General features: G+C 50.0%; 1 protein-coding gene across 1 annotated transcript in view; it reads right to left on the minus strand.

Annotated features, from left to right (window-relative positions):
* The window catches only part of LOC103590698 (putative SEC14-like protein 6), a 13343-nt gene extending 1332 nt beyond the window's left edge, over positions 1-12011 (minus strand). The window contains exons 1-10 of the mRNA XM_008572992.1: positions 11958-12011; positions 10249-10324; positions 5784-5827; positions 4888-4947; positions 4624-4812; positions 4011-4106; positions 2283-2343; positions 2066-2149; positions 152-258; positions 3-76 (exon numbers count right to left, since the gene is read on the minus strand). Of these exons, the coding sequence (XP_008571214.1) occupies positions 3-76; positions 152-258; positions 2066-2149; positions 2283-2343; positions 4011-4106; positions 4624-4812; positions 4888-4947; positions 5784-5827; positions 10249-10324; positions 11958-12011 (845 nt within the window). The remainder of the gene's footprint in view (positions 1-2; positions 77-151; positions 259-2065; positions 2150-2282; positions 2344-4010; positions 4107-4623; positions 4813-4887; positions 4948-5783; positions 5828-10248; positions 10325-11957) is intronic.
* Between the last annotated feature and the right edge of the window lie 4670 nt (positions 12012-16681).

Consider the following 16681-nt stretch of genomic DNA (forward strand, 5'->3'; position numbering starts at 1 on the left):
GCACTGTGTGCTCGTACTGCACCCTCACCTGGTTGCACAGGTAGTAGCTCTTGGGCACCTCGCCCCCGTAGCTGATCTGTGGGTGAGGACTGTAAGCGGGCACTCAGCCACGGCCGTGTCCCCTCCCTCTCCATGCTCCGGGCACCTGTACCTTGGTCAGGCACTTGGGGTTGCCATCAGGGTCAGTCATGGTCCCCCCAAACTCCACAGGCAGCTGGTCGGGGCTGATGAACTTTGTCAGCTCCTGCTTCCAGTTGTCTGTGTGGGAGCAAGAGGGGGACACCGTGGGGGCTCAGGAGACTCAACAGAGGGCAGAGGGGGCTGAGCCCAGTGCTGTCCTGTGTCCAGCTGCTCCTCTCCCTGGTATGTTTCTGGTGCCCCAATCGCTGAAGCAATCCTGCCCCTGGGGAAGGAAGTTGAGTCCTGGGGCTCGGCCTGTGTTCCTGTGCTGACCAGTTCCTGTCCCCAGGCCTGCCCCCCATCTGTCCAGGTGTTGGCCCATTGGCCATCTTCCTAGGGACTTGGACCAGCAACTCCTGGAGCCTGGGGTTGAGGAAAAGCAGACCCTGACCTGGGTTTTGCTTTTCCTGGGAGACTGAACTCAGCCTTCCAATCAGCCCCTGCCCTTGGCTGCCAGAGCTCCAGCACCCTCGCTTCCTCTCAAGCTTCTCTGAGATGGCCAGGGGTGTTCAACAGACAAAGGAACAAGGTCATTGAAGGAAAAAAGCAGACGTGAATGCCCAGTATACCCTGGGATAGGAATGGACTGCCGAAGCACAAAAGTGATGGGAAAAATCAAAGGAAAAGCCTGCTCCAAATTTTACATAAAAATATAACACTAAGGAAAAAAATCAGATAATACACAAACTATGAACTGGAGAAAATTTTGCCACAAATATGACAAGAAAGGTAGATATGCTTAAGACAGGAAAGAGCACTTATAAATCAATAACAAAAATACTTTTCTAGAAAATGGATATGAGACACAAGGAGGCAATAAACAAAAATTTTAAATAGCCATCTAGCATAAAGGAAAAGTACATCCTCACAAGAGATAAAAAAAAAAGCCCAATGTAAAACAATCATAAGTGTAATTTTCCATTATAAAATGGCAGGAGTTTTAAAGTACGAATGGGCAGTGGCAGCAAGAGTGTGGCGAAATGGCACGTTCGTCCCCAGCCGGTGGAGCTCAGTTCTGTGATCTGTGTATCAGAAAGCCTAACACGCGCGCATTCTTCTTTGGGAGAAAAGCCTGCATTTCTACGATTCTATCCTAGGGAAACAATTGTGGATATGTACAAAGATTTATCTAGAAGGATCTTTACTACTGACTTGCTCCTAATGGTAAAAATAATACAAACCTCCTAAACTGGCAACTTTACCAAAATGAAAAAATGTTTATCCCATAGTGGTTACAAAGGGTACATGTGTGGTATAAACCAATTTTTATTTATTTTTAATGGTTTTCTCTGAAAAAAGACAGTAAGTATTAACAGTAGTTCTCTGGATGACAGGATTCTCCCCACTTCCTTATATATTTTTGTATTTTCCAATTTCTAACCTGTATTACTTTGTATAATTTAGAAAACCTGGATCTTATTCTCCCGATTTTACAGATAAGGAAACCAGGACCCACACAGAGCTGGTGACTCACCCCACTTGCAGCTAATCACTGGCAAAGCCGACCCTCAAATCCAGATCTCCTGACCCCATATTGGGGCCCCACCCATGCTGCCTCTGGGGGTCTCTCAGATCCCTCCTGGCCCCTCTGCCCTCTGGAGAGTGGGCACAAAGGCCTCAGCAGTTGTCACAAAGCTGTGAACCCTTGACACTAGCCGACCCCATATTGGGGCCCCACCCATGCTGCCTCTGGGGGTCTCTCAGACCCCTCCTGGCCCCTCTGCCTTCTGGAGAGTGGGCACAAAGGCCTCAGCAGTTGTCACAAAGCTGTGAACCCTTGACACTAGCTGGGTCCCAGAGCTGATGCCCTCAGCTGCAGGTACCCTCAGGTCTGCAGAGGGGCAGCCCTCTGCGCTGGGGAAGAGGTCCAAGGAGGCTCACTCACCTCCCAGAATCACCACCTTCCTGCGTGTATCCTCGCTCATGTACGACTTGACCAGGTTGAAGGCCACGGGGAATAACTTGGGGGCTGAAACAGGCACAGAGCCGCTCCCTTGGGCAGCTGGCTGGGGGAGCAGGGTCTGGGGTCTCTCGGGAGCCCACCCTGTCAGCTCCACATCCCCTGCCCCCCATTCATGCGTACGCTGGGCTGGTTCACTCACCTCTCACAGCAATGAAATGCTTCAAAATCTCGGGGTAATTTGCTTCAAGTGCTGAGAAAAACTGTGGCACCAAACTAGGTCAATGCACACGCCATAGGCATCTAATAATGTCCCCTTGTGTCTTCTCCCACCCACCCTCAAGGCCCCAAGGGCACAACCCTGGCCTCTCCTGTCAGCCATGCAAAGCTGCCTGACACTCACACACCAAGACCCCCTCCAGGGACAAAGCAGAGGCTACCATTTTCCTGTTTGTTGGGTCCCAGTCACAGACCCTCATTGAAGCAGCTAGTGCAGAGTCTTGTCATCCCCCTACCCACTGCTGACAAGAAAAATTCCATTTAGGACTCTGAAAGGTTCCCTCTCACCTGGCTAGAACAGTAATCCAGCTTCAGGAATGAGGCAGACTTTCTTTTTTTTTTTTTTGTGGCTGGCCTGTACGGGGATCCAAACCCATGACCTTGGTGTTACCAGTGCCATGCTCTCCCAAGTGAGCTAACTGGCCAGCCCCTTTTAGCACAATATTCAAAGTTACAAGCATGGCTTTTTGAAAAATTGAGGAATAATTTACATATCATAAATCTTACCCTTTCAAAGAGCACAATTCAGCGGTTTTTAGCACATTCGCAAGGTTGTACAGTCATCCCCACTATCTAGTTCCAGAACATTTTCATCACCCAAAAGAAAGCCCTGTATCCACGAGCAGTCCGTTTCCCTTCCCCTCAGCCCTGGGCAGTCACTAATTGACTTTCTGTCTCTATGGATTTGCTTATCTTGGACATTTCATATAAAGGGAATCATACAATATGTGGCATTTTGTGTATGGCTTCTTTAACTTAGAGTAATGTTTTTGCGGCCTTTTCTTTAAAAGTTATAGTAAGAATATTGATTTAGCCTCTTAGAAAACTTTTTATTTTTAGGTTCTTTTCTATCCTGGGGGGAGCAGAAAGGAAAAGGTAGGGCTGGCAGGTTAGCTCAGCTGGTTAGAGCACAACCTGGTAACACCAAGGTCAAGGGTTTGGGTCCGGCCCCAGCCAGCCACACCACACCCCCAACCAAAAAAAAAAAAAAAAAAAAAAAAAAAAAAGAAAAAGGAAGGCGGGCCCCCCGGGGGCCCGGGTCCGGGCCGCCCCCCCCCCCCCCCAACCAAAAAAAAAAAAAAGAAAAAGGAAGGCGGGCCCCCCGGGGGCCCGGGTCCGGGCCGCCCCCCCCCCCCCCCAACCAAAAAAAAAAAAAAGGAAAAGGTAGGCTGGCTGCCCTGGGGTCCAGGTCCTGGCAGCCTCCCTCCACTGCTCAGAGCCCCCAAAGGGACTTACTCTCAGCCCCTCCCGAAAGAAACAGCAGACAGAAGGGCAAGGGCTCAAAGCAGGAGGACAGGCAGGTACTGGGAGAGGTAGGTGGAGGGGAGGACCAGTGGGCGGGTCGGGGACAAGCAGGATGGGAGTATGAGAAGGGGAGGGGCATCTGTAGGGACCCTGGCAGGCATGGGGATGAGGCCTGGTGTGACCCGATGGGCATGAAATGGCAACACTGAGGTGCCATGTCTGATTTAGCACAGCCCTGAGAGCTGTGGGTTTGAAAATATCCCTGCGAACAAGAAGTAAGCTGCTGCGAACAGCACCTGTGGATGGGTGCTCACCCCCCAGCCCTGCCCCACATCAGCAAGTGAGGGGCAGGGGGCAGAGGCCAGGACATACGGACCACCCAGCACCCCTGGCAGGGTTACCTCACCTCCTGTACAAACTCCATTCCTGGCTTCCACAGATGCCTCAGGCCCATCCCCTCAAAATCAAACACGGCTATGATTTTCTCCACCTTCTGCCCCAGCTGTAAGGGAATGACAGGTGGCAGGACCCTGTGAGGGTCAGTGCCCCCCACACCCCACCCAAGATGAGGCTCGGCTTAAGCCCAGCTTGTCTCAGCTCTGCCTGGCATAGAGGTTTTGTGCCAGGTGGAGGGAAGGGATCACCCAAGGGCCAGGACTGGAATGGCCCAAGGCCCCCCTCCCTCATCTGTCCATGCCTCAGTTTCCTCCTCGGACCAGTGAAGCTAAGCTATCTGCCGCTCTCATCCAATGAGGCCTTGGAGGGTAGTGTTGCCCAGATTGGTAAGCAGGGCTTTGGGACCCATCAGGGGAGGAATGAGACCCGGCTTTAATATGTTCTGTGTGGCCTTGGGTCACTCCCTGGCCTCTCATTCACTCCTCGGTACTAGGAGGAGCCACGGAGCTCAGGAAACAGTTTCCGGGTGTGGGCTCAGGGAGCGGGGAATGCATGGGTGCTGCAGGGCAGCCCTGGAGGGTGCTGGGGCCGCAACAAGGTGGGCTGGGAGGGGCCCTGGCCACCTTCCGACTCTGCTGCTCACAGTCCCGCAGGAGCAGCTCACAGCTCCGGAGCTTGTCCTTGAAGAGCTCCTGTTTGGAGGCCGAGAGGAAGAGGCCCTTGGGGTCCAGGCTTCCTACGATGTGGTACCAGACAGGGCAGCCACCGCTGCCGTGGCCGCAGATGCCGCTGGCGTTGTACAGCCTGACAACCTGCACGCACACGAGGGGGGCTCAGTGTCCTGGGACCAGGCGCTGTGGAGCGGGGCAAGCTGGAGGGACGCTCACCTCCGGGGGCTGCCAGGCCAGAATGTTGTCCAGGTTCTGCTGCTTCCGGAACTCCATGTGCTACAGAGACACTGCAGGAGCTGAAGGTGCTGTCTGCCCCAGAGGCCTCTGTGGAGACCTGGGGACACCGAGCCAGGTTCCCCTGCCTGCATCCACTGAGGGCCTGCCAGAGCATCCCCGGGCTCCACTGACATAGAAGTGAGGTTGGGGACAGAGGGGACATGGGGAAGGGGAGCCCTGGAAAGAAACAGGTGAGGCCTGCACTCTATGGCAGCCTCTCCCTGCCTCCTTCTGTCTACTCCCCATGCTCCATTCCCATGTGGCCCCATAAGTCTGCAAAGCAGGAGTGAGGCTCATTAATCTCTGGCTTCCAGTCGCCCTTAGACCAAACCCTAGACTCCCTTCCAAAGCCTGCAGGGCCTGGCTGATGGGCCCAGGCCACCCAGCAGCCTCATCTCTCCCCTTTCTCTCTACAGCATGACCTCCCTGTGCAGCTGGAATATACCTAGCTCATTCCCACAGCAGGGCCTTTGCATGGGCTGTGCCCTCTGCCTCTGCTTTCACACACCTGCTTCCTTTCGGACTTTCATGTCCCAGCTGAAAGGAAGGTCCCTTCCTTCCTCCCCACTTTTACTAACTTCATTGTACTTTTCACACTGTCTTTATTTGTTTATCTGGTTTCCTTTTTCTCTCTCCCCACTACTGCACTCTCCCCAGTGCCTGGCACAGGGCCAGGCTTGCTGTCGGGGCTGAATAAATGGGTGTTCTCTGAATGAATGACTGAATGAATGAATGAATGAATGGATGGATGGATGGATGGATATATGGATGAATTATGCCTCAGACTTGGGTTAGGAAACAGGGCTGAGCTAGATTGGGGGAGGTGTTGCCCTTACCTTCCGAAGCATGTCCTCTGATCTCTGCAGGTCAAAGCTCCGAGCTGCAATAAGGGGACAGGGCTGTGGTTGTGGAATTCTAGAGGTCTGCTCTGGGTGTCTGGAGAGAGCTGACCCACTCTCCAGGCCATCTTTGCCTCCTCTTACTCAGAGGGTCCTCTTTTCCACACGGGGAGCCACGGTGTGGCTCAGATAAGAGCTGAGGTACCCTGTGTCCTAGCAAGACTTGGGCATAGGCTGGGCTGAGGGTGGTGGGCGTCTCTTGGTGGCCTTCGTGGTGGTGAGAAGTGGAGAGAGAATCCACTACCCAGCAGAAAGGTAAGAAGAGAAGGTGTCCAGAGAAACACTTCATTGAGTCCCTGCCACATCTACTGCCACTGCCAGGGCCTTAGGAGCCTTTTCCTCCTGTTCCAGAAAAGTCATTAAGAGAGCAGACCCTCAGAATCTGATAGAATCACAAGGCTGAGAAACGTTTAAATCACCTGGTCACAAAATTTTGGGCCTTAGGAGCCCTTTACATTCTTAAAAACCATCAAAGATGCTAATAAGCTTTTGTTTATTTGGGTTATATCTGTCCATATTAGAAATTAAAATTGAGAATTTTTATTTTTTATTTTTTTTTAAAAGATGACCTGTAAGGGGATCTTAACTCTTCACTTGGTGTTGTCAGCACCACGCTCACCCAGTGAGCTAACCGGCCATCCCTATATGGGATCCGAACCCGGGGCCTCAGTGTTATCAGCACCACACTCTCCCGAGTGAGCCACGGGCCGGCCCAAAAATTGAGAATTTTTAAAGCACAAGAATACTGTTCCCTTAGATTCAGAGCAATGATGTTGCCACACATCACATGGCCTCTGGAAAACTCTGCCATATACACTTGAGAGGATGAGAGTGAAAAAGGCAAGTAACGATGGAGTGTTAAGATGAAAATAGTTTAGACCTCAAGGGTACCGTAAAAGGACCTTAGGAGTTCCTGGACTGTACTTTGAGAACCACTGGTTTAGCTTGTGAATGACTCAAAATACATAATGAAGATAAACCAAAAGATCATATCCCAACACTGTCACCAACTTGCTGTGTGACTTTAGGCCAGTCCCTTCTCTCTCGGGGTGCAGTTTCCTTACCTCTCAATTAAGGGTGCCCTTAAGACCCACACTTATGCAAAGGGGAGTGTACAAATTTGTCCACACTGAGTTTACAAGGTTGTAATAACAAAAAACTGAAAACAACCTAAATGTCCATCCCTAGGGGGCTGGTTAAATACATGATGGCCCCTCCATACTATGAAATTCTGTGCAACCATTAGAAAGGATGAAATGGATTAAAACATGCTCATATGCACAGATCTCCAAGCTATACACATTGTCCGGTGAAAAGAGTGAGTTACAGAATAATACTTCCAACATATTACATAGTGTTTTATGGGTACTTCTATTTTATTGTATTGTTTATATTTTATAAATATTTCTCTGTGTGTCTGTGGAAATGCATTGAAAAAAGTGCAAGGTGAGTCTGGTAGAAATGTTTGTACACCCATGTTCATAGCAGCATCATTCACAATAGCTAAAATGTGAAAGCAACCCAGCTGTTCATCAATGGATGAGTGGATAAGCAAAATGTGATGTATACATACAGTGAAATACTATTCAGCCTTAGAAAGAAAGGTAACCCTGTCACATGCTACAACATGGATGAACTTTGAGGATATTAGGCTAAGTGAAATAAGCCAGTCACAAAAAGACAAATATTGTATGATTCCACTTAAATGAGCTACTTGGAGCAGTCAGAATCATAGAGACAGAAAGTGGTGACCAGGGGCTGGGGGAGGGGGCAAGGGGTAGTTAGTGTTTAATGGGCCCCAGAGTTATGGAGATGGATGCGGTCATATCTGCACAACACTATGGGTGTATTTCATACTGCTGAATTTTACACTTAAAAATGGTTAAGTTGGTAAATTTTATGTTGTGTGCATTTTACCATAATACAAATATTGGAGAAAAAAAAGTCTGCAAAGTACGCACAAACTGGTGACAAATGTTACTTTTGGGGACTCTGGAGGTTTCAGTGTTATCTGTAAGGTTTGGATTTTTTACAATGAGAATATGTTCAGATGTTCCTCACGTGATTAAAATTCTTTAAAAAATAATGTAATAATAGAACTCTTCACTGCCAGCCACTCTTCAGTCTTTAGATCTATAATTCATCTTGTTCATGAAGCAGATGGGACCAACTTTGTCCAGCTGAGAAAATAGGGGGGTATTTAAATCAACAACATAGTCACCCCCAGAACATTCCCAGCCTTACAACTAAATGAGAGAGAGAGAGAGAGAGAGAGAGAGAGAGAGAGAGAGAGAGAGAGAGAAACCAACTAAATTAGAGAAGAAAAATTTTAATTATTTGGGGAAATGTTCCCCAAATAATCAGTGAACAAAACAGCATAGAGCACATAAGCTCAATTGTGTTAACAAATGATATTTAAATTACCTCATGATCATGGTGGGTTTATGGGTGACTTGTATAACACTCTTTTTTCTTTTTCTACAAATTCTAGATTTTCTGTGATTAACATGCCCTGATTTTATAATCAGAAAAACACGCAGGTCCTGGCAGTCCCTGCAGGCTGGTAGTGCAGTCCTCTGCTCCAAGGCCAGCGCCAGCTGTCCCAGCTGTTCCCTGGCTCTTAGGAGTCAGTGTTGTCCCTCTGGGCTCACTCCACTTCCAAACTGCTTCAGCAGTGTTTCCACTAAGCACCCTTGGCTGGCGAGAACCAAGTGGCTTCACATGGTCCCCATGGCCTCAGGGCTGGTCCCCCCATGGATTTTACTTAGGCATCGGGACAACCTCAAAAGGTGAGCAAGGGAGAGAGTCTAGTTCCTTATAAACAGATGAGGAAACTGAGGCCCAACAGAAGGAAGTGTCCTGCCTCAGGTCCTATGCATCATGAGTGTGACTAGAATCAGATCTTTGGAACTCCAGTTGGGATTCTTTTCTGATTTGGTGGCAATTTGAAGGGCATTCTAGGTGGAGCAAACTGCCTGAGCAAAGACCTTGAGCTGGAAAATCCTGCTGGCAAATGTACCATAACTTTCATAAATGATACACTGGGCTCAGAGGCAAGTTGCCCTCACAGGTTTTACAGAGGCTGTTCATCACAAATTAAGTATTCTGGACTCTCTCTATACATGCAGGGATGTGAGTTCCTGGTTCCTCTGCAATAGTTGGGGTAAGTGTGATGATCAACCTGGTTTCATGGTGGTTTCCTCACAGCAGCCAAAATCAATTCCAGCCTTATACTGTCAGAAGGAGTCTGAGCATGGTAATTATGGCCACATTCTTAAGGCCACTGAGAACGAGTCACCTGTCTGTGCATTTGGATTCCTGGGATTCCAACCTTTAACTCAAGAGCATACCTCCTCCTACCCTGGTCCCCAAACTTTTTCTCTGGGAAGATGTTACGCAATTGGCCTCTAAAGTCAGACTGACCTGGCTTTGCCACTTGCTAGCTCAGTGACTTTGGCCAAGTGGCTTAACTCTGAGCCACAATTCCCTCCAATGCAAAAATTGGGCTAATAAAAGTACCTACCTCATTGGGTTGTTGTGAAAGAAGGAGAAGAAGAGGAAAGGAAATAATAAATAAAAATTTCTTTACTCATTGCCTGCTACAAAATAAGTGCTCAAAAGGTGGTAGTAATTATTCCTACTCTTTGTGGTAGCCATCTCCAAGACAGCTGTCGGTGAGCCTCACCTCCTGGTATTCACACCCCTGTTTAGTTCTCTCCCACACTGTGCAGAGCTGAGCTGTGTAACCTACAGGATACTGCAGAAATGATGGAATGTGACTCACGAGGCTTGGTCATGAGGACATCACCACTTCCTACTTGCTGTCTTGGTTCACTCACTCTGGGGAAGCCAGCCACCATGTTGTAGGGACACTCAAGCAGTCTTGTAGAAGGGCCCCTATGAGGAAGAACTGTGGCCTCCTGATACTGCAGAAATGATGGAATGTGACTCACGAGGCTTGGTCATGAGGACATCACCACTTCCTCCTTGCTGTCTTGGTTCACTCACTCTGGGGAAGCCAGCCACCATGTTGTAGGGACACTCAAGCAGTCTTGTAGAAGAGCCCCTATGAGGAAGAACTGTGGCCTCCTTCCAGCACGGACTTGCCAGAAATCTAAGACATCTTGGAAGCAGATCCTCCAGCCCCAGTCAAACCTTCGGATGACTGCAGCCCTGGCTGACAGCTTGACTACAACCTCATGAGAGACCCTGAGCCAGAACCACCCAGCTAAGCCTCTCCGTAATTTCTCCATAATGGCCACAGAAACCATGGGAGATAATAACTGTTTATGGTTGTTTTAAATGGCTATGTTTTGGAGTAGTTTGTTACATAGCAACTGATATCTAATACACTCCTCTTTTGTGCCCTTGACCCTCATCCCACCCCACCCTCTGTCATCACCTCGGAGCCAGCGCAGGAGGAAGAAGTCATCAGGATTGGGCAGGGCAGACAGCACATCCTGGATGTTCTCCCGGAACTGACAGAGAGGGGAGAGACCCAGGTCAGAGGGGCTCCGTAGTGCCCCTGACGCCATCGGGTACCTGGCCAGCTAACCCGGGGGAAGGGGATGTCCGAGTGGAGAGGGACCACCAAGGCTGGCAGATACAGGGCCTGGGTCGAGTTGTGGCAATTCTTTTTCTCCCTCTGGGAAATGGGATAATAATGAACCAGCTGCATGAAGCTTCAGAGAGGATTCAATGTGGATTACAGGTGGAGAGGATTTATGAGGCTGACTCTTCCCTCAGGGCTGTGGGGGCAGGGAAGGGCCCTCTTCAAGGCCCTGATCTCCAGGCCAGGTCAGGAGGAAGGGTAAGCTGCAGGGAGTCTGAGGCTCAGAGATGTTGAGCAATTTGCCCTGTGTCACACAGCCAGTGGGAGAGCCAGCATGCAAATCACAAATTTAGTTTAGAGCCCATCATCCTGCCCCAAAGGAGGGGTGGCTCAGCCTGGTGGGAGAGAGGCTCCTCCACAGACAGGCCCCAGGAGATGGTTGAGGCAGTTCAGCGGCCCCAAGCCCACCCTGAAGGGTCTGAGGGTTGAGATGTTGCTTCTGCATGGATGTCGCTGACTGTGGGCTAAAGCCAGCCTCCAACACAATGAATGTAGTTGAGGAAAGAGCACTGGACAAAGAGTCAGCAGTCCCAGTGTGGCCTTGCCTGAGTCACTTCCTTCTCTCTGGGTCTTGTTCTCCTGGGCCTCCAAATGGGGTCTCAGAGGACCTTCTCTGGGCCCCCAACCCCAAATGAGCCAACTACCTTTGTCTTCAGGACCATGAGGGTGTGTTTGGCTCTGGGCTAAGCGTTGAATTAATCCTGACGTGATACTACTACTGTATCCATTCCCTAAGTGAGGAAACTGAGGCTGGAAATGGGCCTCGTCTTGGGAGAGGACTTAACCCTGTCCTGGGCAGAATGGCCTTTTCCCATTGCTGAACCCTTGGAGGGCAGGAGGCAGGGCCTCTGTGATCCAGTCATTTCCTTTGTGCTCACAGAAGTGTGTGAGTCTCCCTGGAGCTCACGCTTGCTGTGTGCAAGCACAAGGAAGAAATCCTAATGACCTCTGGGGACTCCTCCCAGGCTAGATGAGAGCACGTCCCCTGTCCCCCCCTCCACTCCTGCCACCTCCAGCTTGCAGCTGAGGATGTGACCTGTCATGTATATGGTCTCACCTGTGCTATTCAGTGTGGTAGCCACATAATGCTTAAAACCTGGACAGTCCAAATCAAGATCTGCCGTGAGTGTAAGATACAGTATTCTAAAGACTCAGCATAAAAAAAAAACCTCAGCCATAATTTCTATATATCGAGTACATGTTGAAGCGATAATAATTTGGCTACTAATAATGTTAAATAAAACATTATTAAAATTAATTTTTCTTTTAGTTTTCCAATGTGGCTACTAGAAAATTTAAAATGACATACATGGCTTGCGTTTGTGGTTCATGTTATATTTCTCTTGGGCTAGTGCTGGTGTAACCTCTGGCCAGCAAGACCCTCAGGGTTGGGAAGAGACCCAAAGCTGCAGAGCTCTGAGGGACCTCAAGGGCCTCAGATCATGCCCCTCCTGGAGTAGAAGGGGAAACTGAGGCTGGTGTAGGGCTCTCCCACTTACCTGGGCCAGCAACTTCTTCTGCAATGGGCTCAGGTCACCCACTTGTCCACTCATGCTGCCCACAAAGTTGGGGTTGGGGTTCAGCTCACTGCTCCTGGGTCGAGGCCCTGCTCTGTGGCTCCCTCCAAGTCTCCTGCCTTTTGCCCATCTGACAACCCCGCCCACACCTACGCCCGCCCAGAAATCCCATCACTTCCTATCTAGCCTCAGCATGACTGGCAGGGTCCATTCCTTGCTAGATGCCCCAGGCACTGGCCTCTGGACAGACTGCCCTGGGTTCAAATGAGGACAGTGATGATTGCCTCATGGCATTGATGTGGGCATGTTGAAATTGACACCACCTGCTGTCACACGGATGGGAGCTGCTCTCCCCTCTGCCTCTCAGTCCCCCACCCTCTACCTGTGGTCCCATCAAACACCTCCTTAAGCCAGGGCAGGCCACCCCTCTACAGTGGCCTGGAAGTCACTGTCATCGTACCCCATGTCCCAGGCTCCATCTACCACCTGACATGTCCAGAGCCACTGCCCCTGATGCATCAGAACTGTTAGGTCACATGGTTTCTGGGTTGAGGAAGGGATTTTTCCAGGCCCAGACCCAAGCAGGTAGATGTGTACCCCTGAGCTGGGCCACACCTGGCCTGGAGGCCAGGATAGTAGGTGAAGGGGGACTCCTGGCTATGTCTGCCCCCACCACTCCTGGACAAACAGAAAGCCAGAACCCAAGACAAGAACACGTGAGATCACTCCGTGTGCTTGGAGCCTGGCACACAAGTGGCACTTGTCTTAGTCTGGGTTGCCCAGAGGCAGACTCTGAGGTGAGGAGTATAGGACAAGGAGTTTATTTGGGAGGTGAACCCAGGACAACCAAGTAGGGCAGTGGGGCCGTGAGACAGAGGACAGAAGGCAGCAGTATAGGGACGGGTATCGAGGAAGTGAGGAAGGGCTCAATCCCAATAGGGGACTTGCAGGGGACAGTGTGGAACATGCCCCTAGAGTCTTCCTGCCTGAGCGGGAGGAAGCTGGGATATTTATACACCAACTCCAGATGGTTGAATGGTCTTTGGTTGAGGGCGCTCAGGGGCTATTAATCCTGCTGGCACTCCTGCCTGCTGTGTACACAACTCTGGAGGCTGGAGAAAGCAGGTACTGCAGCTGGAAAGTGGTGAGGCTGGGGGTACAGGCAGGGCAGCTGCAGCTTCTGCTCTCTTTGGGGACCATTTGTTGGGCTCCACGTCAGGTTCTAGGGCAAAGGCTTCCTGTACTCTGAGAGCCCCAGCCTGTTCCCCCAGCTGACAGAGCCTGGCAGAGGGAAACAGTGTGCCTGAGGCCATGCAGCAACCAGGACTGCCCAGACCTGGTGCTTACTCAGGACACTGTGATCCACCCACCTGGCACCAGGAAGAGCATGCATATGGGTGGCCTTGCTAAGCCTTGTGATGTGAAGGTCTCCCCTTAGCTTGCATGAGGGTAACTGGAGCAGATCTGCCTCTCCTGCTGGGCAGGACCCCCCTCCAGCTCCCCAGAAACCCTCAAACTGGAGCTTTAGCCACCAGTGGCAAATTCAGGGATTCTCCCCTACTCCTGCCCTGACAGAGGCCCTTGTCCACCCACCCCTGACCCAGGTCCCTGCCCCCCACATCTCTTGCTCATCTTCTTGAAGCTGGTTTCTGAGTACATCCCTCCCCTGCTCTAAAGCCCCCCTTGGCTCCTTGCTACCCTCAGGAGAAACTGCAAACCCCTTCGCCTGGACTGCAAGGCCCTTGTGGATGTTTCCTGAGCTGATTTCTCCTGCTATTCTTCCTTCGCAGTTCAGGCCCCTTGTCTCTTCTCCATTTCCTTTCCAGCTTTTTCTTCTGTTCCCTCCCCCTGGAAGGCCCTTTCTTGCAACGCCTTGAGTCCCAAGCTCTGCCTCCCTCAAGGCTTGTTTCAAATGCCTCCTCTTCTGCACAGTCCTTTCTGATTTGTTTAATTTGCTGGGAACTGAATCCCCACCTCCACTGTCATGTTCTAGCTCCCAGCTATTGTGATCATGTCACAACTACCCCCATCCCTTGGGCTCCTTGAGGGTCTGGTTCATCATTGTACACTCCCACCTCAGCACCTGTTGGAGTGAGCAGGACTGAAGACATTTGGGACCTAAAACCACATGGGCTGTAGGCAGATTTTCAAACTACACAGTTTTTTTTCTTGGCATGCATTTCTCTGAGTTCCCTCTTCTTCCATGGCTATTTGATATTTTGAACCTTGGTTACGGGGCAAGATGACATTATTTACATAACTGTAAAGTTGCTTTCCAGCCAGCCTGAAGCTGCAGACTTACAGACTTGCACGTACTATCGCGACCCTGGGAAACCAAAGAAGACATTAATAAAACTATGTTGATTCCACCCCTCCAGCAGGACCCTGAGAAACAGCAAGGACAGGAGCAGAGGCCAGATGGAGTCTTGGCGAGACTTGCACCTGGCCTCTTGTGCAGAGACCCTGTGGCTCATATCTCTCTCCCTCCTGCTTTTCGTTTCCCGCGTTCCATTCCCTCAAGCCCCACTTTAAAAAACCCTCAGTAAATCTGAGTCTTTGAGATGACTTTAGTCCGGCCATTCTCCTTTAGGTTTACAAGAGACATGGATTAGCCTAACATCTATCCTCAGGTCACTGGTATTCCTGAATAAAAACTGACTTCCATCTTCATCAGCATTTGACTTTTGGGTTGTTTGTTTATTTGTCTGGGGGCAGGCAGCTGGACCTGGATTCAGTACAAGATTTTGGGGAGCTGAGCCAAGATCTGAGTGCTCCCCTGTTTCACAACCATTGCAATGCATTACCACACAGTAGGTGCTCGATAAAACCATTGTGATGCATTATCACACAGTAGGTGTTCAATAAAAGCTTACCAAAGATGGATTGACAAAGGAAGATGGGAAGGACCTCCCCCCCTTTTTTGGTTTTTCTACCTCTCTCAGTGCCCCTGGGTTGTTCCCAGCCTGCCTGGGGTCTGGTCACTCTTCCAAGCAAGCGCCACCAGCTCCCTCCCTGTACCCAACCCTGTCAAAACTGCCTGACCTGTATCCCATCGCAGTGTCACATTGGTTTTCACCCAATGAGCTCATTCCTACATGTGTGCTTGCTGGCTAATGTGTTATCCTTGTTAAATAAAAATGATAGGAGGCCATTGTTTTAGACTAAGCTCCTGCACTAGGCCCCAACAGACCAGACTAAAAATCAGGTGGAGTCACTCATGCTGAGGGTCCCCAACACCAAATGAAAATTAAGTTATTATCTGATCTTCTGAGAAATCAGGAGAGAGAGATAATAGCCAATTTCCCAAACAGGCCACTTACAATCTTCAGTTGACATGATAATAAAGTTCCCTCTGTTTTAATCCTTAACCAGAAGTAGCCTCATGTTAACCAATCAGTTATTTTTCTGTTGTTCTGTCTCCCTGTCCCTACCTTACGAGGAATGTGACTTTGAAATGACCGATCTGCTTTTTGTTCTTTATTTCTGTTTTCTTCAGCCCCTTTTCTGTCTGTAAAGCCAAACTTCACTGCTGAACTCTAGAAAATTTATTCTATTTTATGGAATGAATTGTTGCCTGATTCTAAGATTGCCAATAAAGCCAAATGATATCTTTTAAAGTCAATTGGTTGTAATTATGTCTTTTGACACTATTCGCAAGGATATGGGTACCTAGTCAGTTACAAGTATGCCCTGGAAGGCCTACACAGGTGGAAAATCTCTCTCTCTCCTATATCTTTTAAAGTCAATTGGTTGTAATTATGTCTTTTGACACTATTCGCAAGGATATGGGTCCCTAGTCAGTTACAAGTATGCCCTGGAAGGCCTACACAGGTGGAAAATCTCTCTCTCTCCCTCCTTTCATATTTTCTCCCTTCCTCCTCCCTTCCTTCCTTCTTTTTTCTCTTTCTCCCTCCCTTCCTCCTCCCTTCCTTCCTTCTTTTTTCTCTTTCTCCCTCCCTTCCTCCTCCCTCTCTTCCGTCCTTTCTATTTTCTTTCTTTCTTTCTTCTGTCTTTCAACATCTATTAAGAACCTATGGTGTGCCAGGCACTGGAGGCCAATTGTGCCAATAAGACCCAGTCTCCATTCTGGAGGAGCCACCACCAGGGCTCGCAGACAAGCCAATCACCAGTTGTGTCCTGGGCGAGCCAATCTATTAAGAACCTATGGTGTGCCAGGCACTGGAGGCCAATTGTGCCAATAAGACCCAGTCCCCAATCTGGAGGAGCCACCACCAGGGCTCGCAGACAAGCCAATCACCAGTTGTGTCCTGGGCGAGCCGTGCTAAGATGGGGAAACACAGGCAGCTGTGGGAGCTTGGGGCCCTAAGCTGGCTTGGAGGCTGGGACATCACGGAAGGATGCAGGGGGAGGCAGCAGATCTTGTTTTGAAAACACAGAGCAATGTTAGTCCTGCAAAGGGAAGGGGGCCACACAGTAGAGGGAACAGCATGTGCGAAGCCACAGAGGCCAGCAGTAGCACGGCTTCTCCCCAAGGGCAGCAGGGTCCATGGAGCAGAGGATGGCTTTGGGCTGCAGGCTGAGCCTGGTTCCTAAGGGCGAGCCTGGGGGAGGAAAGTGAGGTGGGTGAGGGGCAGAGGCCTGAGCCAGGGCAGGGGGGCTGCTGTAACAAATTGGTACTACAAATTGGATGGCTTAAAACAACAGAAATGTTTTCTTCCACAGGTCTGGAGGCTAGAAGTCTGAAA

Source organism: Galeopterus variegatus, unplaced genomic scaffold (genome assembly GCF_000696425.1).
Source record: "Galeopterus variegatus unplaced genomic scaffold, G_variegatus-3.0.2 Scaffold863, whole genome shotgun sequence".
Classification (NCBI taxonomy): Eukaryota; Metazoa; Chordata; class Mammalia; order Dermoptera; family Cynocephalidae; genus Galeopterus; species Galeopterus variegatus.